Source organism: Callospermophilus lateralis, chromosome 8, assembly GCF_048772815.1.
Source record: "Callospermophilus lateralis isolate mCalLat2 chromosome 8, mCalLat2.hap1, whole genome shotgun sequence".
NCBI classification, from domain to species: domain Eukaryota; kingdom Metazoa; phylum Chordata; class Mammalia; order Rodentia; family Sciuridae; genus Callospermophilus; species Callospermophilus lateralis.
This window is the reverse complement of record NC_135312.1, coordinates 2,703,509-2,728,160: the sequence shown is the minus strand read 5'-3', so window position 1 is coordinate 2,728,160 and position 24,652 is coordinate 2,703,509. Positions and strand designations below refer to the sequence as shown.

The following is a 24,652-nucleotide window of genomic DNA, read 5'->3' as shown; positions in this document are numbered from 1 at the left end:
CAGGGGTCTGACCTCCAGCCCCAGAGCTGAGTCTGCAGAGCAGTGAGTGCAGCAGCACAGGCCACGCCTGGCAGAAGATGCTCAGAGCTCAACCAACAGTGAGATGAGAAAAAAGAAAAGTCAAAGAGGAGTCATGTAATTCACACTGCTACAGAAAAGGCTCAAAAGAATTACGTAATAGGACCAGAACTCACACAATTTCATGTTTTAACCACCATGTCATCCATGCTATTTTTGAGATAAATATCCATGTAGCATTAGCCACCAGAGTGCCTAAGGACAGGAAGGAAAGCTGTGGCCAGGACGTGGCACACAAGCTGTGGGCGGCTCATCTGGAAGACACAGGGCTCACCACAAGGGACACTTTTGTGGCAGGGTGGTGCCATCAGTGCAGCCAGCACTGCTGAGAGCCGAGGGCACTGCAGGGCCATTACTATGCAGGCCTCTCTGATTTGCTTAAAAGGTCCCAGCACCCCAGACTCCCCGACACAGAAGGCTCTGCAGTTCACACGGGCACAGCACACACATGAATTCAGACTCACTCGCACACCCCCACCCTTCTCTGGGGCTGGGATCCTGGCAGGGACTAGCCCTCTACATTGGACCCCTGTCCAGCAAATGCACATGCGGTATCAGAACAGGATAGGCCACATGTGCCCGCCCCTGAGGAAGACTAGATGTAGGAAGACGGAGGCACAAAGCAGGCAGGCCATGTGGCAGGCCGGCTCCACCTGCCACCACCACGTGCCACTACTACACAGTACCTGTGGGAGGGCCATGTTTGGGGGCAGGGGTGGGGAACAGGCCATATCTGAGGAACTCAAGCTATATTCCGTCCTTCCAAGGCACTGAAGCCAACCCAAGTGGCCCAACAACTTAGACGAGAAGGAGAGAGTCAGAGAGGGGGAAAACCTGGAGACGGTGTGAAATACCGGCTGGGAAGAGCGCTGGGGGGAAGGCACAGTGTCTGTTCAGACAAGACCCGAGCCAGGTGCTAGTGCCAGCATCTGAATCTGCACATGGAAATGCCACAGCTCGGACCGAGGATGAGTGTGAAGCTGCAGAGACAGGGGAGCAGCCAGCCACGCAGCAGGCAAAGGCTCCTGGATGCGTGACACAGGTTGGACCTCACCATGGTATGTTAAGGTGGATTCCATTACAGACCCGACTGGCCAAGAGCAGGCTCAGCCAGGCTGTGCACAGAGGCCCGGCCTGCATGCTGGGGAGCATGAGCTGCCACCCGGGGCCACTGATCCAAGCCCCACAGAAGCATGTCCCCACACCCCAGCTGGCATGTAAGCCAGAGGTACTTGCTAGGCATCCAAGGGCACGAACAGCCAGGGCAGCCTGGGTACCACGCCCAGGGACAGAACCAATGCCGGCACCGCACAGAGGCACCCACCACGAGAACACTGCTGTCGAAATCCTGACCTGTGGGCACACACTACTTTTTATAAAAAAATAAAATCTGTGAAAACCACACAAAGGATGAGGGGTTAGTGGTGTCCAGTCTCTATTGGGCTCCATGAGCACCAACCCAGGAAGAGGTGTGATCAGAACCCCAAAAGCAAAGTCGGACCAGAACTCACACACTGCTGGCATACGGCCTGTGGCAGCTCAGGTCCCCACACAGAACGGGGGTGAGGGCATCACCTATCTTTCAGTGTTTTGAGTGAAAATTTTGAGGTGACCCTTACAAAATGTAACACTGTATTCAAAGCACTCTGCACGGTGTGAGTGCCCGACACTTTCCCTCCAGCTGCTTCTCTTAGGCCATAAAGGTTGCACTGAGAACTGAGGAGGGGCAGAAGGGAACCTTGGGGAGCCAGCAAGAGCCTCCTATTACAGGTGCACTCACGCAAAGGCCCTGTGGCAGGAGAAAGTGGAACATGGCTAGGTTTCAACCAGGCTTCCGGGGCCAATGCAGCAGGAGCAGAAGGCAGTGGGGTGTCACCCTAAACAAGGGAGTGCTCGTGCTCATCACAGGCCCCTCCGGCTCCTGGGGAGGGTGAGCGCGAGGCTGCCAAGGCACAGGTCCAGCTGAGGTGCTGGGGGCCTGGACAGGAAGCAGGGGAAGACGGGTGAGGGCTGGCCCAGTGGGCTGCAGAAGGCCCAGCTAAACCCTACAAAGGCAAATGGAGCTTTCATTCCTCAAACTAAAGTCGTTTCGATTCCAGCAACGTGTCCTGTTGGAAAGCACCCACCTCCCTGCTCATGGGCACAGCTACTGGAGGGCACTGGAGCCTCCACAACAGAACCTTGGCCCTTCCCAGCCAGCCCCCAATACCGCCTGCCAGCAGCTCAGCACCCACCACTCCCTCTTCTATCTGGGCTCCTGTCCACACCCCTTGACACAAGCCCAGCCACCTCGGGTGTGCTGGCCGTGGCTCTGTGCAGACTGCAGGACATGCTCTGTTTGGGAATCAATGAACAAAGACTGGTTCAATACTGAGGTCAAAGGGAACCCCTATCTTAACTCACCTCATTTTCATGAGATTTGGCAAACACTAATATCTTTCTATGACTCATAAATAAATACTGACACTTTGCAAGCTTAAGAGAGTAAGAAACTAACATTTTGGAAAAAGCAAACCACTAATCCCCAGGTGTTCTGGGATCACATTCACCAAGTGACCCCATAGTGTGGAATCTGCACAGATTCTTGAGTGTATCCATCCTTGCCCTTGGGGTCTCCCAGGTTGGACATGGTGCAAGGGTGCAGGCCAGCACCCAAGGGTGCAGACACACACAGGAGGCTGGGCACCTGCCTAGCAAGCAGTCACCTAGTTGCCACGAACAGGACCACTGTCTGCTGTGGTGAAGGCTGTGGTGCAGGTGCAGGTGCCCCCAGTCCCCAGTGCTGTTGGAGGTGAGAGCAGCCGCCCAAGCAGTCGCCCAAGGTCACCGTGCAGGTGACCTTCCTGCACGGTCACCAAGCAACTACTCCTATAAATCCCCCTGATGTGACGCTGCGACAGGGCATGGGCCTCAAGTCCAGCACCGCAGCCTGTAGGAGATGGTAAGAAGGGAGCTAGGAACAGCCTGGCCACCTTGAGCCGATGGCCGCATCTCCAGGACCCCACAGGCTTCAGTGGGAAGTCAAAGGCAGTTAGTTCCCCCATAATAAATTCCTGCAGAATTCCTTTAGTCATAAGAGCTCATCCTGAAATTTTTTATTCTATTTGGACAAAATGGGTACCTGTGCATACAGAAGAGTTCAGAAGAGCCGGTGGTGAAAGCACAGTCCCCAGCTCCTCTCCACGTGGCTCAGCCCACAACACCAAGCTGCCTCCCGGCCAACGCCCACTTCAGCTGTGAACTTGAGTCCACAACTGTCCTCGCCCCACGGAAGGGAGTGCACCTGTATTCAAGGCCCGGTCTGGGGCACCAAGCGGCAGTCGGGCACAAGGAAACACCCTCACTCAAGACCAGGGGCTCGTGAACCACGTCTGGCGGCACCCGCTGGGACTGCAGGGTGGCTCAAGCTTGGGTGAAGCACGCACTTGCTTCCCAAGGCAGGGAGAGCAGGCCTGTGCCCAGCACGTGCAGTGCCCGCCAGGCTCTGTGTCTGCTCTCACTGTGGGCACTGCTTTCGATTGACAGTCTAGAAAAGAAATGCTGTCCTGAGAAGAAAGTCTTACAGCCTGCTTCACATCTATAGAAACCAGGAAAGCTACCACGTTCATGCTGGGGTAGACATGCAGGCTACACGTTGCAAGTTTCTGTAATGCCTTGAGATTCAACTTACAGCTAATCTGCAACTCGTGCTTCAGCCCATCACCATCTCCCCAGGGTGTCACCCTCACCCTAACCTGAACACCAGGAATGCTCGAACCTCAGCTCCAAGCCCATCACCACACAGGCGCACCTGCAGGCCCCGCCCCAGCTAATGCACTTGGAAGCCGCAGACCAGCCTGCCCTGACAACCATGACAAGGTGACAGACCGACAAGGGGTTTTACCTGGGTAGAGCTGATAAGAGCCACTGTGATGCCACTTAACCAAATACTTCCAACCACTCACTGCAAACCACCCCTCAGAGTCCATGCCAGGGCCGGCCGGCACAGCCCCCGCAGCCCAGGGCAAAGCTCGAGACCCCCGCGGGGACATTGCTCCTTAGCTCAGCTTCCCGGGTGGGCAGGTGACTGCAGCTTCTCCAGGGCTCCAGGCAGCCAGCTTGACAAAGGCAGCCCTGGCCCTTCAGGACTCCTGAGAGGAGGCCGAGCCACCACACAAAGCCTCAGAAACCTGCATGCATAATTCACTCCAGACCTCAGACGTTGCCAGCCCAGCCTGAATTATTTAGGATGGCGGAGCACAGGGACAGTGACCATGCCGTCGGCCCACACACCGAGGAGGGAGCCCCCTTCAGTAATTTGTTCTCTACAAAACCAGCAGCAAGGCAGGAAACAGAAGCACTTACAGCTCTCCACGGCGAGGTGTCACACTCTCATTTCTGTATGTATATTATATTAAAATATCTTAAATTAAATAATCACAAAATCCATCTTTCCATGAGAAGATGATCCCTGATCCCTCGTGGTCTGAGGAGCATGTGTCCTCTTAGGTAGGAAGCACCTGCACCAAAGGGAACACTTCCCCAGCACCGCGTGCCGAGCAGTGGCCGGGTGACAGACACTTCTCAAAGGACAGTCTGCAGGGCCAGCGCTCCCCAGGGAAGAAGCCGCACAGGGTCGCCTCTGATGCCTCTGTCCTCACCACCCAGGCCCCAGTCAATCCCTGGGAGGAGCTCTGGGGTCTCCGAGGTCAGGGCTTGTCCTGCAACACCACAGGTGAGGACTTAGCGACTTTCTTCTGTGAAGGGTCTGGCAAGAGCCATTTCCCATTCTCTGGGCCGAGGTCTCTGCCGTCCACTCCAGAGCAGGGTGACTGTGCTCCAATCAGCCTTTACTCTCCAGAGCGGCACTGGCCTGGATTTGGCCCAGGGCCAGTCACTGAGCTGCACACTGAGCGCCGTGCTCCGCACTGGACACTGCTCCATAAACAGCTCTGGGCGGTGGTGAAAGCTGCTGAACCAGTCTCCACACTTCCTATGGAAACAACACTGCAAAGGTTCCCAGTGAGGTTCGGCTCCATCAGGCTCCCTTCCAGACGATGTGCTGCTCAACTGTACCTTTGTAGTGGCACCCCCTCCTCCACAGAAAATCTTAATTAAGCTTCTCCAGAAATCTTCCCCATCATTGATTTCAGGACTGTCAGCACAAGAATCTCTACAAAGGGGTTCAATGTAGTTAAACTCCCTATTTCCTGATGCTCTGTCTTCCTTGGCCACTAGCCTGGAAGAGATCAGCACTCCAGGTGCTGAATGCCCTTTACTAGTTTTTCACAAGCATTTATGGACTATCTAACATAAATAACAACATGTATAATATTTTTTAGAGTGTGTTCGCAAATGCAGAGTGCACTAAGAAAAACAGATTTTTTAACTAGGCCTCTGGCCTTGGACTGGGGCTTCACAGAGATGTTTACATTTCAAAGATACAGAGAAGAGGTTACTGATTGGGCTCCATGGTAACAGCTGGCAGGGGAGGGAAGAAAGGGGAGAAGTAGCTCTCCCCCTTCTCAGGTGCTGTCCTTGAAGGGTTAACTTGCTCAGAACAGTGAAAGAAAAAGCTGCTTTTCCTCCACGGTGTCTGATGGCACTTATCATGAGGCCACTCTCGGGCAAAGGCATGTGCTGATGGACTTGGTGAGAAGGCTCAGGGGGATTTTATGTGAACTTCTGCAGACTGTGAACTTCTGAGCCGCCCCCCACCCCCCGCCCCTTACACATTGGGTATAACGTTCTGAAACTGCCTGAACTCGAGGTTAGGGGGATTGATGGATTACAGTGAAAGCTTTGCCCTCAGAACCTGGCTATAGCCAAATAAAACTGTTTCCTGCTATCTCTGGTGTCCTGCCTCGTCTGTCCCCTGCAACAGTTGAGGCACCTGAAGACACCTCATGGCTCCTGGGATCTAAGGCTGCCCCGCTTAGGGCTACCCCTTGCTGCTCTGGGGCCTTGCACCCTGTGCCACAGATCCCAGGGGTCCTGTAGGCTGGGAGGCCCACACACGTGAAGCAGAGTCACCCGAGAGGGCGCAGCAAGCACAGTCAGGTAAAACCAGGTGGCGTGGAGCAACAGCTCTGCCTGTGCTCGGCTGGCCTCACCAGGGTGTGCTCCCAGCCCTTCTCTGTGTTCTAGAGCTCAGGGGGAACCTGTGACCTTTCAAGACAGTCTTGATCTGGGCTCGTCCAGTGCTTCCCTGTGACTCTGCAGGAGCACCCAGAAGCGAAGCTATGACTTCTTCCCACCTCTCCTGGGGAGGAGCCTGATGTCACTTTATCACACTGGGGGCCACTGCTCCAGCACATGGTTAGTGCCCCATTTTTTTCCCTTGTAATACAGGTCAAGTGTCCTTGGTTCCCAAATCTGAAATGGGAAATAATTCAAAAACCCAAACTTTCTGACCAGGGACACGGCATCGCAAGCAGAAAAGTTCACACCTGACGTCCCCTGCCAGCTGTTACCATGGAGCCCAATCAGTGGGGCACACTCAGGTGCTGATGCACTAACCCACTGTCTGAAATCATCTCTAGGCTCCTCCCCAGGCTCTCTTGTTATGGACAGGCAATATTCCAAAATTTTAAAAATATCTGAAATCCGGGGCTGAGGTTGTCTGTGGCTCAGAGGCAGAGCGATTGCCTAGCATGCGTGAGGCATTGGGTTCAATCCTCAGCACCACATAAAAAATAAAATAAAGATATTGTGTCCACCTACAAGTAAAAATTAATATTATAAAAAATCCTGAAATCTGAAAGACTTCCTTCTGTCCCAAGTTTCTGTGATGAGGGCTCCCAACCTGGGATCAACCGTGGGAACCTGAGCTGTGGCTCGCCAGCCTGTCCATGGTCTGCTTTCTCTGAGGGTCCCCCACCACTCTCCTCCTCCTCCGTTCTAGCCTGGTTCTGTAGCAGGAAGGTCCTGGTTATCAGTCCACTACACCAGCATGGACTCCACGGACTTCACTTCGTCCTCGGCTGACGCTTCCTGATACCTTTCTCTTTTGCTCCTCAGGTGGCCCCTGTGTCCTGCCTAGGAGTCATGGCTGTGCTCTGTGGGGGCAGCAGAGCAGAAGCCTGGAGTCCACCGCACTCTCCCTCTCCAGCCCAGAGGCTGGTCTTCCCTCCAGGTCCTGATTCTACATATCAGACGTGGGCACACTGCCGCTGGGCTTCACTGCTCCAGGCCCCAGGGGCAGGCTGAGGGGACACATGCATGTCTCCACGTTTACCCCTGTGTAACCCTGCTGGAAGCCACAAGTCACACTGGCCCAACCTCAGCCCCTTTCACGCCGCTGGGAAGCGGCCCTTGCACCCTGGGTGATGCACTCTCGCACAGCCTAGAGAGCACAGAGAGTGACCAAGAGCTGCTGGCCACGCCACCAGAGCAAAGCCGCTGCCCAGGGTGGCTACCTGCTTACCCTTCTCCAGATCAGGAATGTAGCGCCCAGGACTAAAGGCACACCTCTCAGAGTTGCAGAGCCCTGTCATCTGCTCAAGACTGCCAAGTCCACACTGGTGCTGGGGGAGCCTGGTGGCCTTGGGGAGGCAGGCTGTGAATACCTGCAACAGGATGGCCAAGGTGGCGACACTCAGCCCTGGGAGAGGCCCGTGGAGCCCAGGTCCCAGGTGACCCTCCCAGCCCTGACCCTTCACACCACATCACATGTCATCAGGGGAGATACCAACACTTTGGGGACTCAGGGCTGGAGCACAAGAGGAGGACCCTGGACCCGCGTCTCGATGCAACACCACAGCAGATGTGTTCCACCTTCCTACCTTCACACTCCTGCTGGCCAGTTTAGACATGGAATTCTGGACCTTGCCCAAGTTCCACATGGAAACCTGGAGGTGTGGGGAGGGCAGTCCTGGCTGCTCAGTCCCCTGAGCTTTCCCCGGGCTCCAAGCTCACCAACTACACACCCAAATCCTGCTACATATTCCTGCAACATCACCCTTTGGGGCTAAGAGTACCTTCTGCACTCCCCAGTCACCGACTGTGGGATGCTTTTCCTGTCTACGTAGCAAGGCATTCTCCCAAAGAGATCTCCCAGGAATTCTGGTGAGGGCACAGGTGCAGGCTCATCCAGCAGAAGGAGGGCACAGGAAGACCCCCCAGTCAGGGCAGGCCCAGGAAGGCCACCCAGCAACTCACCTGAACAAAACTGCCAGTAATCACAGAGCCCAGAGAGTGACTGAACAGAAAAGCCTCAGAACACAGTTCAGAAACTGCCGTTCTGATTCATTCCCACTGCCCATTTCCCAGTGAAGCTGCTGAGGCTTCGGACACTCTCTTAACTGCCTGAGGTCGGGACAGTGACGGAATGGAGCAGGGCAGCTCCCCACTCCCCTGGGAGCTTCCCAGTGCCCCATAGCCCTTCCCACCCAGCCCCAGACCCTGGCCAGACTTCACAACCCTGCAGGAGGATACGAGACCAGACAACGCTTAAAAAAACTCACAGCAGCATGCTGTGAGACACCACAGGCCCAAACGGGAGAAATCTATACCCTAGGTCTGTCCTGGACCGCACCAGAACCATCTGACTTATGACCATCCCGTGAGGCCCAGCAGAACAAACTCTTGGCATGTGACAACGCGGCGAAGCCCTTCTAGAGAGTGAAATGGCAAGCAGATGGGCCAATGCCGTGGGCTCAGAGGCTGCCAGAGTGGGCAGAGCGGGAACCGAAAAGGGTCAGTGTGGGAAGTGTCAAGCAGGGAATGAGACAGCAGACCCGCCACTTGTCACATTGCATTTTTGGAATCCCAGGCTTGGAGCCAACATCTGCGATCATGAGTGGCCCACTGACTGAAGGTGGCATCTGACCACAGGGCCCTGGATGCACTCGGAGGATGCGGTACATTTCTCAAAGATAAGACCCAACTGGATTCACGTCTGCTGGTTTGAACTGAAAAGAACTACATTATTCATTGGGTGGTTCCCTCATGAAATCCATTTCTTTCATTTCCATGAATACAGTGAGCTAGGTTCATGAAGACATCCTTCTCTCATTCTCTCTCTAAGGCCACCCAGGGAGTTGAGCCCTGCTGGCCCGGCCTGCTCCACAGGGGGTCGGGGAGGGGGCGGGGAGGGACACTGTCCACTGCAGAAACACAGGCACCCAAATGCTGGCTCACAAGGAAGACTGACAGTGGTCTCGGCACTGCCCCAGAGCCAGGGGTGGCGGCAGCACAGGTGACTAAGCCCACGGCCTCAAGACCTGCGCCTGCATGGCACCCCACAGGGCGGGTTGGCAAGGACTGCAGGAGGGCCACACTTAGAGGCCACACCTTCAAGATGAAAGAGGTGACAATGAGAGGCACAGACAGTGCTTGTACAACCAGTCATCGGTGGCATCGCTAGCTATGGCCTTCCTGAGGCCTGGATTTTCTGGGGTGGTTATGACTTCACATAATTTCAATAATAAAGGTCATATGTTAATATGCTAGGTATAAAACAAAACACAATGTGATCTTTGTGCCTTTTTTGTTTGTTTTTGAGACACGGTCTTACCATGTGGCCCAGGCTGGTCAACCTCAAGACCCTCCTGCCTCAGCCTCCCAAGTAGCTGGGATTACAGGCCTGCACAACTGTGCTTGGCTGTCGGTACCTTTTATAGGGCTACCAATACATCAAATTTAAAAGCCGTTTGTCCTAATCTGGGGTTCCAAAACTCTAACTGCCTGCCAGTCCCATGAGGTCCTGCTGCCCGAGATTGATGTTTCCCCAGTAGGAAGCTGGCCCAGACAGGGGCCATCCCTGAGGGCTTGCTCTCTCCCCACACCATGCACCCCTCGTGAGGACTCTCTGGAGTGAGCCCCTGAGGCAGGATGTGCCACTAGGAAGCCAGCCATTTCCTCCCAGCGCTGGTAGGAGGCGGGAGATGAGTAAGTGGTAGGCCTCATCTCTGGAACCACTGGCTTCTGTTGCCCAGTTTCCCTGGCCACATGGTGGGCAGGTCACACGGCCTTCCTGTGGTATGTGGTCATAATGGACACTGACTTGCAGGGCTGTGTGAGGATCAGGTGGTAATAACAACTTGCTGACTTCACAGGGACGTGGTGAGAAGGCCACTGTTCACTAGGCACCAGTAAGCTACCTGGTGCTCACGAGGCTGCAAGTGTACAAGATGTGTATGTGTGCAAGTGTGCAAGTGTGCAAGATGTACAGACTCCTATAAGACCTGGCACACAGAGGGCACTCAATAACATCAGCTAATAAGGTCATCTGCTCTAGACTCCAGCTAGCAAGACAGTGCAAGCCGAGAGGCACATGACTTCAAACTACATGTGTCTTGCAGCTTTGATAGAAAGTATTTCATAAATGTGTATCAAACCTGCAACGTGAATCTAAAATCTCTACTGATCATTCCCTAAAACCCCCAGAGAGAACCCAGCTTATTAACTTGGTGCTAATTCTTCCAAATGTCCTTTCACACTGAAACACATACGTGCTCCTGCTGAGGTCTGCTCTGCGAGCCCTTCCGGCTCAGGTCCTGTGGCTGGAGGATGATATTGCTGATGAATAACAACTATTTAGTTTCTTCCCTTCTGAGTTTAAAGTTCATATGCACACTGTTCCTGTCTTTTGGTACTGGCCAGGCCCACCATGCAGAGCTAGCTGGTTACTGAGACAGGGACACTCTTGTTCCTGGCTCTCATAGCAGTGCTCCTGACACCTGACCGTGGGCTCTGAGAATCACCTAGCCCACCCCCCTTGCAGCGTGAGGACCTGCTCCTGTGCCTGTGACACTCCACCCTCCAGAGAGCCTTCCCCAAGGCAGGACTTTGCTTTATTCCCCACGTAACCCCAGTGTCCACAGCAGTTTTCAGAATGGAGTAGGAATAATTGTTGAATGAATTCATGGGGACAAAAAGGAGAATTTCCTAATCTGCCTTCCTCACACAACCCATGGTTCCTATGAATGCACTTTTTAAAAAACACTGGTGGGTTCAATTTGCCCATATTTTATTCAGGAATTTTCCATATTTGTAAGTGAAACTGTCAGTAACTTACTTTTCTTGCGCTGGTCACCACCAAGCTTCAGTCCAAGCCTGCTTTGGAGAGAGCAGAGCTTCTGGCCTTGCAGGCCAAAGGCAAAGCTCAAGGCACCTGCTGCCCCCCAGGGTGGGCTCATCCCGCCCTCGGCTCTGAGGCCAGGCTGCACACCATGTGGTGGCATGTGCTCCTGCAGAGCAGCAATTTTGGGGACTGTTGTCTTGTTCTGCCACGTCACCCCAGGGCCCAAGTATGCCACCCAGACCCACTCCAACAGCCTGGTTCCTGGAGGGGAAACACTGGAATGAACCGAAAACCAAACTGCACTAGGCATGTCAGAGGTGAACTTTTGTTTGAAGCACTAGGTTGGGACTGCTTTTTATTGCAATGTCAAGTGTCCCCAGCCTGGTCTGGGCACAGAGCCTCGGGAGGCCTCTGGCTGCTGTTGCCATGTCAGATCTGCCTCCTGGGCCGGCTGACGAGCTGCTTTTCTATAAGCCGTCCGACCTGGCCATCAGTACTTCAGCAGGAAGTAGCTCACAGAATTTTCTAATCACTTCACTTTTCCTCCAAGGACAGTCAGCACTGTCCTTGTCTTCTCCCTGATTTTATTACTTGTAACTGCCAACGACGTATCTTTTGTTTTGTGTTTTATTCTGTTAATTTCTTTCTTTTCTTCTTTTTGGAGACTGGGGAACCCAGGGCCTGGTACATGCTAGGCAAGTGCCCTACCACTGAGCTGTATCCCACTTTTCATTTTGAGACAAGGTTTCTCTTACCTTGGGACCCTCCTGCCTCAGCCTCCTGAGGTGCTGGGGTTAGGTGTGGCCACCATGCCTGGCTTCCTGCCTCCTTACATTGAATGTTTATTTTCTGTATTTTCAAGCTTTCCTCCTACTACATACACTTAAGTCTACAAAATTTTCTCTGAAAACCACTTTGGCTATATTCCACTGGTGTTGAAATGAAGAGCTATAATTCCTAAGCAATTCTAATTGCACTAGAATTTCCATTTTAGTTTGTCCTTGACCATGGATCATTGATGTATGGGTTTTTAACTTTCAAATGTATGGATATTTTTTGTTATCTTTTTGCGGGACAGGTGTCTACTTAATCACACTGCTATCCGAAGGAATGATCTGCCTGCTATAAGTATTTTTTTTTAATTTGGCAAGTGTTCCACTTGCCTTTAATGTTCTCCATTGAGACTGAAGTTCCCTGTCTGCTCCTTGGCCTTCAGGTGCTCTGTGATCTGCACCCCCAGCCCCTGCGTGTGCCCCGGGGCAGCCCCTCCTGCCTCCCACCTGTGCCAGGCCCTTGGCTCTCTGACTGTTCATTCACTCCGAATGATTCTGACAGTAATATTCCAATGCAGTTTTCCTTTTTCATATCTCCCTGTTATATCTTCTTTCATTTAATATCTTTAGTTTTCTTGTGTTGCTTTGTTGTAAGACGATTTCTGAGACTCTTTTTTGTTCTGTTTTGTTGGTACCAGGGATTGAGCCAAGGGCGATTTACCACTGAGCTACATCCCCAGTCCTCTTGATTTTGAGACCAAGTCCTGCTAAGTTACTTAGGGCCTTGCTAATCACTTGCCATCCTCATGGATCAGCTCCGGAGGCATGCGCCCCTACACCCAGAGCTCCTCTGACAACCTAACCCGCCTGTCTCTGTGCTCTCTTCCCATCTGCTGGTCTTGTCATCCTCTCAGGCCCTGCCTTAGGCTCTCTTCTATACCCCCACCCCATGCTCTCTAGCAATTGTTTCCCCATCCATTATTTTGGAAATGCACTAAAACAACCACAGTAACACTTTAATATCCACGCCTACAGAGCTGTCCCGCACCATGCATGTTTCCAAGCACCTGCATCTATTCATGCTTTCAATTCTCACAGATGGGTAGGATGGCTCCTATTGCCCCTGTGTTCCAGAGGCAGGCATTGAGGCATGTACCAGCAAACAGCAGAGCTGGGATTCGAACTCAGAGTCTTCTTACGCTCATACCTGCCCCTCTTAGCTGTCTTCTGGTTTCCAGGCCTCTCCCACTTCTCTCCTCTCTCTCCGTGCTAGGAATGGAGCCCAGGGCTTTATGCATACTAGAGAAGCCCTCTACCCTGAACCATACCCCCGGCTTCCCAGATGTATTACAGGTCTCAGACTCACCTTTTCTCACCGTACAAGCACATCCCACATCACTGATATTCTGATGACCCTCAACCTACACCTGCAGGCAGAGTCTCCAGCCACCACACAGAGTGACAAACATCTAAAACTGATAAGCCAGAGCAGAATCCTGATGACTGCCCACATCCATCTCTCCCCACCTGATCCTAGTCCTTCTCATTTCTGCAAAGACGGAGACCCAGCAGCCCCCACCCTCTCACAGCATCTTCTGTGGCCTCTCATGGACTTGTCCCTGATGTGACGGTGCCCTTAAAGTAAGTCCTTGCAGAGTCTGGCCCACTGCTGGCTCTTCTCTCACTCCACAGCCAGAGTCTACTGGGGGGTGACACCGGGCCTGAAGTCCACTCAGTCCATGCTGGGGTCAGGTGCTTACAGGGGCCGTTCATCTTGAAGAGATGGTTTAACAGGCAAACAAACCAACTCAAATTTAGTATTTTCTCCTGGGGGACAGGACTCAAGATCTGCAGAGGGCAAGACAGTGAGTGGCTACATAGTGAAGATTATGGATACCCAACTACACAATTTTAGAAACCCATTTGTCCTACGCTCAACCGCGCGACCAGCACGCTAGCTTCATACTAGAGGTTCTAAGCATAGAAGTTAACTAGTGAGGTCAAAATAAACACACATAGACTCAATTTACCTTCTTCTTTGACCAGGTCTGAGACGGCTCTCCTTCTGGCTCCTGCCTCGAACCACCCGGGGGGGGGGGGGGGGGGGCAGCGAGGTTTACACAGACTAGCAGGAGAGAGAGGGAGCACGCCAGAGAATGGCCTTTTATTGGGGAACAAGAAATTCAGGGGAAAATTCCACCCAATGAAGGTCGAGGGGGACAGCATTCCAAGGTCAGGGTCAATGACTGGTCTCAGGGTCAATGGTCAGTCACACCCCCACACGGATGGGCTCTCGCACCTAGAAAGGTGGGGATTAGTTCTGACACAGTTTAGCCAGAACGCCTCACACCCAGTCGGGGAGGTGCCCAATCACGTGCGAGAACGGCTTCCCACACTACGCCAGTGGCTGCTGCAGCTTGTGATGACATTTCTGGTAAAAGCACCACACATAGATTCCAAAAGGGCTATACCTCAACCAGCTCACAGAAGCAGATGACTTCAGAGGCTGCCAGAGACTCAAAAACAGAATCCATAATCTGTAAGGAGATGCACAGGCCAAGAGTGACCCAAGCAATCTCGAGAGCTCCACAACCAGGTAGCCTGACGCACCACAGAGTGACAGTGATTGTGAAAGAAGTCCTGACAATAGACAGAGACACCAACCAAATGAATCAGGAAGGCCAGACACAGACTCACAGACAGATCATTTGATCAAGGCGCAGCTTCAAGTCAGTGGGGAAGGACCACCATCTTTCCAATAAAGGGAGCTTCTGAGCAACTGGATGCACATGAAAACGTGACCCAGCCCCTGCCTCCCACCACACACAGGAACCCACGTCAGGGGATCCAGAGCTCACGTGTGAACAGGGAAGCAGTAGTACTTCTACTTTCGTGGTCTTGGGAAGGGCAAAGAATGCTGTAGAAAGGCCTAACAGCTCTGCTCAAAGGGAGAACCATCAGTGGGTAATTTAGGAACTTCTGGTCATGGAAAGAACACTAAGATAATAAAAGGTAAGCCACAGAACCGCACCCCAATGTGAATTTAACCCAAATGCAGGGCTTATCTATCTATGTGAACTCAACACAAAAATCACTTTCAGAATTTATGTTTTTCAATTTTCTATGAATCCCTAAGACAGACACTATGCAGGAAAACCAGCAAAAGCCTTGAATGGGGAACAGTCAATGGCCAGACATGTGGAAATTCACTAGTCCTCAGAGAACTACAGATCTAAACCACATCTGAACAGCCACAGTGGGCACAGACAGTGCCAGCCTCAGGTGGAGCCCTCCCGGCACCCTGCTGTACCACACCACTCGGTGGCCCAGCTGACCACAGTAAAGATGCCAAAGATGACCACCAAGACCTGTGCAGCTGGCAGCCTGACCTCACAGAGCCACCAGGAGGCACGCACACAGTGAACACTGGTGCACTGAACAGGACATTGGCACAGGTGCCAAGCTTCTCTGACACATGAGCACACAGCCCATGAGCCCAGGGCCAAATAAGGGAAGCCACCCCCCAGAGCATGCAATGCATCATCGTTGTTGTTGTTGTTGTTTAAGTTAAAAAAATAGGCAAAACTAGGTCTGGTGCCAGCATTCAGGTCAGTGATCCCCTAAAGGAGTGGGTCTCAAGGGCCCCTGTCTTTCGTTGGGGGCTGAATGCAGGTGTGCTTGTAATGGTGCGTGCAATTTGCAGTACATAAATTATTCTTCAGTAAAAAGTTTTCACTGCTTGAAGAAAAGTTCTAAAAAGAATGCATCTGGAGTGTCGGAACAAGGCAGCAGCATGAACAAGGGGAGAAGAAAGGCCTTTCTAAATTAGTGTCATTTATGTGAGGTGTAATTTGCATAATGACATAAATTAAGGGTTCTAATTAGACATTTGTTATCCACGTTCCTTTCCAGCTGTTATCCACGCTTGACATATTCAAATCGGCCAAGACTCAGTTCCAGAGGACTGTCACTGGAAAAACCCTAGGGCTGTCCCCCTGGAGGAGGTTCTGCACTGGGCACAGAGGCCCATTGCCCCAGTTAGTGGAGTGGAGAGCAAGGTGGGGACCTGTGCCTTCATTTTACCCCAGCACCTGGGAGATTGACCAACACAGAAGGAACTCTTGGGATAAGTGATGGACATGCAGGGGACAGAGAGCCCAGTTCAGCAGAGGCTGGCAGAGCAGCAGGTATCCTGGAGCTGTGCCTCCTGTCCTGGCCCAGAGCTAGAAGTGCTGAGAACCAGGCCGAGCCCAGGGACCTGAGCACCTCCTCTGACCACTCCAAGGTAGGTTCCCCAGAAGCCCTCTCCACCTCTAACACCAGGATCACTGGACCAGGACTCAACTTTTCTTATGCCTAAGCTTCACGAAAGAGAATTCAACTAATAAACCCTTGGAGAAGGGAGGGTACACACCAGCATCCAGGTGGGGTCTCTAGGGAGGATGGGGAATGAAGCCAGGAGGGGATCCACAGTCACTCTAGTGCTGTAGAACCAAGTCCTGAAGCAATCCTGCCCAATGTGCAGACATTACATATGGGAGGGAGGGAGAGACGTCCACGTGGTCACTGGCTTTATTACTATTAAAAGTCTGTTTGCCTGAAAAAAATGCTTTCATGATATAACTACTAATAAAAACTCCCTCCAAAATCTTGCAGAACTAGAAAGAAATGAGACGCCAGGAGGCCTCCATGCTTCCCTGAGAAATCCCGTCTGACTTGAGCACACAGCGTCACATTGCCGGTAGCCACAGCGTGCTGAGCCGTCCAGAAGCAACCATGAAGAACGTGATGCAGGGAGCCACACACAGGGCTCGGGTTGAAACAATGCTTTCACATGATGTGTTACAAATTCACATTCCATCTCTGCTATTTAGCAGACATTTTTTGAAAAGTGTGTAATTAGGCTCTCTGTTTTTTTAATGAGAAAAAAATGTGAATTCACTAAGTAATTCTATATACACAGCCATGGTGCTGCTCTCAAACTTTTTATATCTCCCTTTGTCTTTCATGATTTAACAGAATGTAGAGTCACTTGCCCAAAATATCAGTGACTATAATACTCTACTGTATGTTTCAAAGATGAACACAGCTTAATTCCCTCAAAGGCACTCCAGCACCAAGATCCATCCTCCACCACCAGGCAGCCATCTTTGAAGGTGCTGGACCTGCCACCCCAGGGTGCTCCGCTGGCAGCAGGGACCTGCTGGGAGGACTTCCTCAGCCTTGGGGCACAGAGGAAGGCACCCCTCGCAGATTCTGGAGCTCAGCCTGGGGCTGTGGCTTCCTGTGGAGCCCAAATCTTCAGCCCACAGCCCAGCACGGAACTGCAGTCAAGGAGCTCAGGCCAGCGTGGAGTGGGGCAGATCAGGTCACTCCAAGGACAACCAAGGGCCCCAAGGAGGCTGTCTGGGTACAGCAACACAAGTTAAGGGGAGACCTCCAAATCTCAAACCCCTAGCACAATGAGTCACTTCTAAAGCCAAAGCTAAACTGGAAACATAAAGCACTTGGAAAACAGCCTTGGCCCCAGAGAGGGCCAGGACGGAGCCGGGCTGTACCATGGGACGGAGGAGGAGTGCCAGGCCTGGGGGGAGTGTGCATCCCCACACCTGTCCAGACCCTGACCCCCACGGCTCACAGGCACCTGACAGGAGTCACCAGGCTCAGACCTGGAGTGTGAGGCTCTCCACTCCCAGGAGAGGCGGCTCAGCCCCATCAGGTCTGCTCAGGAGTTTGAAGGAGAGCCCTGGCCGCGCTCGGAAAACTGGGAGCAGGTGGGATGAAAACAGGACGGCATGCCCACCATCGACTTCTCCATTCCCACTAAGCTTCCATTTCAAAACCAAACCAAACAAGCCCTGTCACCACAGCCACAGCTGCCCGGGAGCCAGGAAGAGGGCCTGTCCTGACCGTCCAGGAAGACAAGAGCAAAAGCAGGGAAAGCCAAGGAAGAGTGGAAACAAAGGTTTCACTGACAGGTGTCCCCGGCCAACTGAGCCGCAGTAGCCACCTGGAGGAAGACAGGTGCCATGGCCAGGAGGGCCAGGGCAGTGGCCCAGGCTCCATCCAGCCAGAGGAGCTGCACCTGTGCTCACTTGAGGCTACCGCCCACCCGAGGTGCCTGGATGCTCTGGCTGACCACAGCAGAGTCGTCCTCAAGCACAGCTCTCGTGCTGCCCCTGCACTTGGCACCATGGCCAGCCTTGACCTGCCTCATGGAAGCCACTGTCTAGAGGGGGCTGCAGCCAATAGTGCTGGGAGGACAGCAGGGTGGGCTACAGAGCAAGCGGCAGATGGCGGGAGCAGGTTCTGGGGACAGGAAGAGCTGGGCAGTGGGAAGGGCAAGGCCTTGGGTGTCTGAAGGGTCTCTGGAGAGGAAAGTAGGGCAGCAGCACCCCAGTAAGAAAAGGCAAAAGCCCTGGGGAGACTGCAGAGGTCGGTGGATGGACTGCCGGACAGGGAGGCAGAGACAGAGGTCTGTGTGGAAGGGCTGAAGCTCCGTGGCTGGGCAGAGCCCAGACCCAGGAACTGGGGCTGGGAGACTGTGGGGTCGCAGGCAAGCTCAGGCAACTGCATGGCTTAGACAAAGATGTCCCATGGACATGCCACGGTCCCCTGAAAGCCACTTCCATCTACTGAGCCCCGGCCCTCGGGGCAGACTGAGCTCCATGGCAATCCAGCGCTGTGTGCTAAAGCCCCAAATCAGAGAATCGGAAGGTTTTTCTTCGCATCAACAAAGGCGGCCCTCCACCTCCTTCCCCATTTCTCTTCCTCTCTTCTTTCCCTGCAGAGCCAAGTCCAGCCCAGAACCTGGTGCTGCTAGGCCACTGCAGCCCCTGGCTGGTCCACATTTTACATGTGCTTAACTTGAGACCTTCCTCCAGGTTGACCTCATCTTCTGTTTGGATAATTTCCCACAAGGTAGATCACTGGGAAGCCTTTGAATACTAGAAGGTTCTTCCTTCTCTGAGCCAGAATCTGCAGCAGTTTGCTCTGACCCCTCCTCTCCTGCCTCCCCAGGTGGTCTCTGGCCCCAGTGACAGCCCTTGAAGGCCCCTTTGCTGACAAGACTGCAGGAAAGGCCTTGTCCACCTCCTTAGACGGGAGCTGTGGAGCTGGGGGAGGGCCAAGGGAAGCACCACACGGGCCAGGGCCCAAGGGGGCAGACCGAGTCCTCTCGCTGGTGTGGCCGGCGCTCCATTAGTCACCACAGCCAGCGGTGAGGAGGCAGCGGCGCCCTGCCCTGCCCTGCCCTGCCCTGCCCTGCCCTGCCATGTGAGCAGGCCCTGTACGGCTGCTCCCAGCCCCTGCAGGCGTTTGGAACACATTTTTCCCACAGAAGCAGTATGATACTGCGGTTCCCAGGCCCCCTGCATGAGCTTCAATCTACCACCGACCAGGACTGTAAAAATATCTCAGCGCTTCTTTCCGCTGGCCCTCTCTGCAAGCCCTTTGTACGTATGCCTGTGGGGGCCTCTGGGACGCCACAGCAAGCCAGGCTGAGGTAGTACTGGGACAGGGCCTGAAGCCCAGCAGGTGGAGGAGGGTGAGGAGCACCAGGGCAGGGAGGGCAGAGGGCTGGCTGCCTGCAGCACTCCTCAGGCCTGAGCCCCAGCAGTGTCCCCAGTATCTGTACCTCCATCAACTTCTTGCTCTGCCTTAGTGTCTGTCCCTACCTGGAACAGGCAGGTAATAAGTCCTCGTGAAATTCACAGGTACTCTGAACCAGGCAACTTTCACTCTTACAATCAGAAAAGTGAAGGTGGGAAAGTATTAGCATTTTTTAAAGTGACAAAGTAAAACATATGGCTGAGTACCACTGCTCTGAAGCCCAGGCATGGTCACCCTCTGTCCTCCCTGGCCAGAGCCCACCTCCAAGCAACAGGGCCCATCCCTGCAGCCCAGGGCCTGTGGCAAGGAGCAGGGGCAACAGCAGGGGAATCACCAGCCAGGACACCACTTCCCCAGAGATGGCCTAGGGAGTGGGGGGGGGGGGTGCGAGCAGCCAGGGGCTTCCCACGCTTGGAAAAGGAAGCTTGGAAAAGTTACAGCAAGATGCTGTAGCGAGACTCCCAGGGTTCTGTCCGTAGATAAAGAGGGGCCGAGAGGTGAACAAGCTTATTATGACTGAACTGGACATGCTCAGGAGCCTCTCTAGTTTATACATTCCCTGCAAACATGGATGTCTTCTACGAGCAGAGCAGGGTGCAGGTAGAGGACCCAGGGCGGCCAGAGCCTAGCCACACAGCTGCCTCTTTTCTTGTATTAAGGAAGTTTCCCACCCCCAGCTTAAGGCTGATTAAATGACTCAGAGCACTGCACAGAACACAGGAAACACAACTCCTTTCATGAGCTCCAGGACCCCTCTGGTCTGGCTCCAGGTAGTAGCACATTTGTAATTCAAGACACATTCATTCCACACCTCCCACAGAGTGCCCCCAGCAGGCCTGGGCCACCAGCACCACACAGGGGCTGCCTCAGGTCTCACACCCTGCCCTCCAGCCCTCTCTAAGGCCCAGGAGTGAAGTAAGCCGTGGAAGGACAACCAGAAGTTTCCATAAAACTTCATGGAGCTCCTCTATAACTCACAGTCCTCACTCCCACACCTGTCCCAGAGCTGGAGCTTGTGCTGTCATCATACCCAGCACAGAAGTGAAAATAAAGTGTGGGCACCTGTGGGGACATCAGCAACTCACTCTCAAAGACTGAAGATTATATCAAAACCACAGAAGACAGCAGCAGAAGTGAGCATCAGGGTTTCTACAAGTACTATAGGAAGCCAGGGGGCTGGGGCAAAGCTCTCCAGGCAATTTTGGAGAGTTAAAAAAAATCATTGAACTAAAATTATAAGGATTCTTTGGAGACATCTAAGTGAAACAAGACATTTCTGGCTATTTCCTTTTTGCATCAATCCCAGTGAAAGAATCCCACTTCAAGACAGAAAGCAAGTTTTCAATTCTTCACCCATGCTCTCAGTTCATCCACTAAACTTCTCCTTAGAAGGGCATTTACTGACCGAGTCTCCTTCAAATTTCCAGAATTGCTCAAATTCAGCAAGCACTTTGAAATCCTAACTGGCTGGTTCAACAGCTGGTTGCATGGCCAGGAAGCAGCACAGCATGCTTCAACCTGTCATACAGGTATGCGATGCCGCACAGCCCAGGGCAGCCATCTGCCACTCACTCCGGGAACACAGGCCACAGCCACCTGAAAGTGGCCCCCAGCAAGGACTGACAGCTTCCCACAGGCGGACAAGGAAGGGTAAAGAAAACATCTTTCTTAAGCGCATCAAATGGCAAATACATTTTTGAGATTTAAAATTTTCATTAAAAAATAAAAATACACATCAGAAATCGTGACTTACCACCATCAGACACAGTTGCAGACTGAAAGAAAAGAGAGAGAGACATGAGTTAATGAGGCCACATGACAGCACTCAGGGAACAGCAATGTCCGCAGACTCGGCTGGCTCCTGGAGGCCTATCCCCAGAGGTGTGGAGACCAGCCCAACTGCTCCGCCAGTCAAGCCTGGCTCCCACCTCCCCAGCCAACTCCGCCCCAGCCAGACTCCAGCAGGGGGAAGTCACCGTCATTTCCATTTGAAAAGAACAAATCCCAGCATGTCTGACATCACAGTCTGGGGAAAGGCCTCAGTGACGACAATTTGCACTTGGGTGTGGAGCTCAGTAATTAACACAACTCATGGAGGAGGATCCACCAAGTGCCCACTGGCCTCCAGGTCCACTCTGTGCAGGGTGGGGCTTGCCTGCACTGTCCCCCTCCAAGCCCAGCAGGAGGACCAACTCCCTATGGGACAGGTCCTGGCCAGAGGAGGTGGGACCCCCAGGTGCTGGCTGGGAAGGAGGTGTGTCCTGCCCCCCCTGCCCCCCTAGAGGGTGTGGGAAAGTGGCCATTGCAGGCAGGAGGGAGAAGCCTCCACGGAGAGGGCATGGGAGAGCTGTGAGGCTGGAGGCAAGGAGGACTGCTTTGAAGGGACAGGAACAAGGACAGCTGGGCAGGAAAGTCGGCCCTCCAGGGTGCTGCAGGAAGGACAGACATTCAAATGACAAACGCTGCCAGTGGTTCTCAGAGGGAAGGCGGCCAGGCAGGCAGGCGCATCTGAGGAGGCTGGTGCTCCAGAAGGCCCGACCCTCACCCAGAGAGTCCTGGCCCCTGACTGCACATGACAGTGTCCACTTCCAGCTTTCCTCTTGTCAGACAGGACAGAGGAAGAGCAGATGCCCACTCGGTGAGCAGTGGGGCCACTGAGGGGTGGCCTGCTTCACAGGCACCCACATACATGTCTGAGAACTCACCCAGCCCCATGCCCACCATGGGCCACCCCTCACCACAGCATAACCCTGAATGACACCAGAAGCAAACTGTGCCCATGGGGTGGAGAAGGAAATGTGTACTGCCACAACCAATCAGAAACACTGTCAACACTGGAAAGTAAACTTAGAATGTAACTTCCCAAATAAGGAGGTGGTTCACTTCCTGTCCCACTTGTGTTAAACCCAGGTTCTGCAAGTCTGGAAGGCTAAACAGAGAGGGCAAGGAAACATGCACACACACCCAGAATCAGAGGGCACTTGGGGGCCCAGGAGAGGACGGGAACAAAGTGCTGACAGGCAATGGGCATGTGGTGTCCACCAGAGGTCCGGGAGGGGGACAGAGCTGTAGCACTGGCAAACGGTTGCATAACCTGCAGGAGGCATTCCAAGCAGTGCCACAGATAAAGGTGATGTTCCACAGGCACTTCTTATAAAGTAATCTTTGTTTTTTTCAAATGGTTTTAGGTTTATAGAAAAATAGAAAAAAGATAATGCAGAGACAAACATGCTTGTTAATGGGAGGACAGGAGCTGGGAGCAGTACAGAGGTGAGCGGGGTGGGGGGGCCTCGGCATCAGACACACAGTCTGGGGGGTGTCGACCAGGCAGAGACGAGGCTCCAGGCAGCAAGCAAGCACACACACTCTGGCAGGAAAGCCCTCCGGGCCCATGGAAGTAGGCACCTGGGAGCCCTCGATGAAGAGTCAGTAGAGCAGCGGCAGAGCCCAGACACTGGAGAGACCTGTGCGGACGTTAGATAACTGTGAAACCACAGAGAGCAGCAGCCAACCAAAATGGGAAGCAAGGGGCAGATCTGAAGGGCAGCCAGTCTCATGATAAAAGCTGCAGCTGCTGAAGCCCAAGCCAGGGGATCAGAAGACAGTGCTGGAAAACCCAGGCTGGTGGCAGCAGAGGGTTGGGACCCAGAGAGAGAGGACAGAGCTTGTGTAGCAGAGCACAGGCGGCAACCAGTCACAGCCAAGTCAGAGCAGGAGGCCCAAGGCCAGGGAGGCTGCAGGAGGGAGCAGTAGCAGAGCTGGGTTCCAGGGAAGCCCAAGAGGACAGGCGGCCAGCCCTGAAGAGCCCTCAGGGAACACCAAGGATGCCACCAGAAGAGCTCAGGGGTCACTAAGCTTTGTTGGCAATTTGCAGGAGACTGGAAGTCTCTGGGCCATTGCCTCTGCCTCCCATGAGGTGTTTCCTTCCCTCTCCCAGCTCGAGTAGACATTCCAAAAGCACTTTTCAAGCCCGAACCTCCAAGGAGCCATGGGCTGGTGGACACTCTGTTCTGAGGACTCGCCTGTGGGCAGTAAGAACTAGAGGTCACAGGTAATCCCCCACCCCATGGCAGTCTTCCCCAGCACCCTGATTTCTGCACTCAGCACCTGAAGAAAGAGAGACAGGCTCTGCAGGAACTGCTCCTAAGGCACATGAACAGGCCACAGGATCACTGGCCGGCGCTGGCCCTTTCCTCCTGGCTTCCTACTTCCCTGCTCACCACTGGATCCTGGCACCTGGTTACATATCAACCAAGTGCTCATCTGGAAAATCAATGGGGACACATTTCAATATTACCTGGACAAGACCACTGTGCCCCTCCAAGGTCACATACTTTCAGAGAAACAGATGACAACTTTTCCTGATGAGGTTGATTTGCAAATAAATAATCACAATTATCATTAATCTAATTACCTTTGTTTCATGTCTAATATTTATTCTATTTATAAAAACACACCTGGAAGTGACAGGTTGTACCTCACACAAACCAATACCCAAGTCCCTGCATGAGAAGTGCAAGAGTGGCCCTGAGGGGCTCCCAACGCCAGCACCTGTGACCAGGACAGGAAAAGCAGCTAAGAAACATCTCAGGGGCTACAATCTGAATGTAGGTAAGTGATGTGGATGAATATTTAGTGCCCATGAGGGGACAGGGCAGGCAGGAGGCACCTGAGATTCAGGGAGGAGATAGCACTGTGCAAGGAGCAAGTGCTGAGAGCAGGGTAGTACGGGGAAGAGGAGGCAGCATCCCCAAGCCACCCCTGTCACCAGCAACAACACGGCAAATGTTGACCAGATTACGCTTTCCCTGGGCCTAGCTGGCAGGGGACATAGTACAGAGTGGCAGAGATTCAGGGAGTCCCAAAGTTTCCAAAACACATTCAAAAGAATAAGTAGGACTTGCTGAAGTTCAATACAACTTCTTAAAATGTGGATTCTGGAACACTTGTCTCTTGAGATGGTGGTGAGCACAGGTACCCGCATAGGGGGCACCGTCCCACCTGTGCTCAGCACAGAGGTTCTGGGGATTGAACCCAGGGCACTTAACCACTGAGCCACATCTACAGTCCTTTTTTATATTTTATTTAGAGACAGAATCTCACTGAGTTGCTTAGTTCCTTGTTAAATTGCTAAGGCTGGCTTTGAATTCATGATCCTCCTGCCTTGGCCTCCCAAGCCTCTGAG

General features: G+C 53.2%; 1 protein-coding gene across 5 annotated transcripts in view; it reads right to left on the bottom strand.

The window, feature by feature from the left end:
• Window positions 1-24,652, bottom strand: part of Rgs12 (regulator of G protein signaling 12) — a 106,386-nt gene that overhangs the window by 21,100 nt on the left and 60,634 nt on the right. For all 5 annotated transcript variants that reach the window (XM_076864408.1, XM_076864411.1, XM_076864412.1 and 2 more), the window contains one exon: window positions 21,221-21,242. In XM_076864408.1, the coding sequence (XP_076720523.1) occupies window positions 21,221-21,242 (22 nt within the window). The remainder of the gene's footprint in view (window positions 1-21,220; window positions 21,243-24,652) is intronic.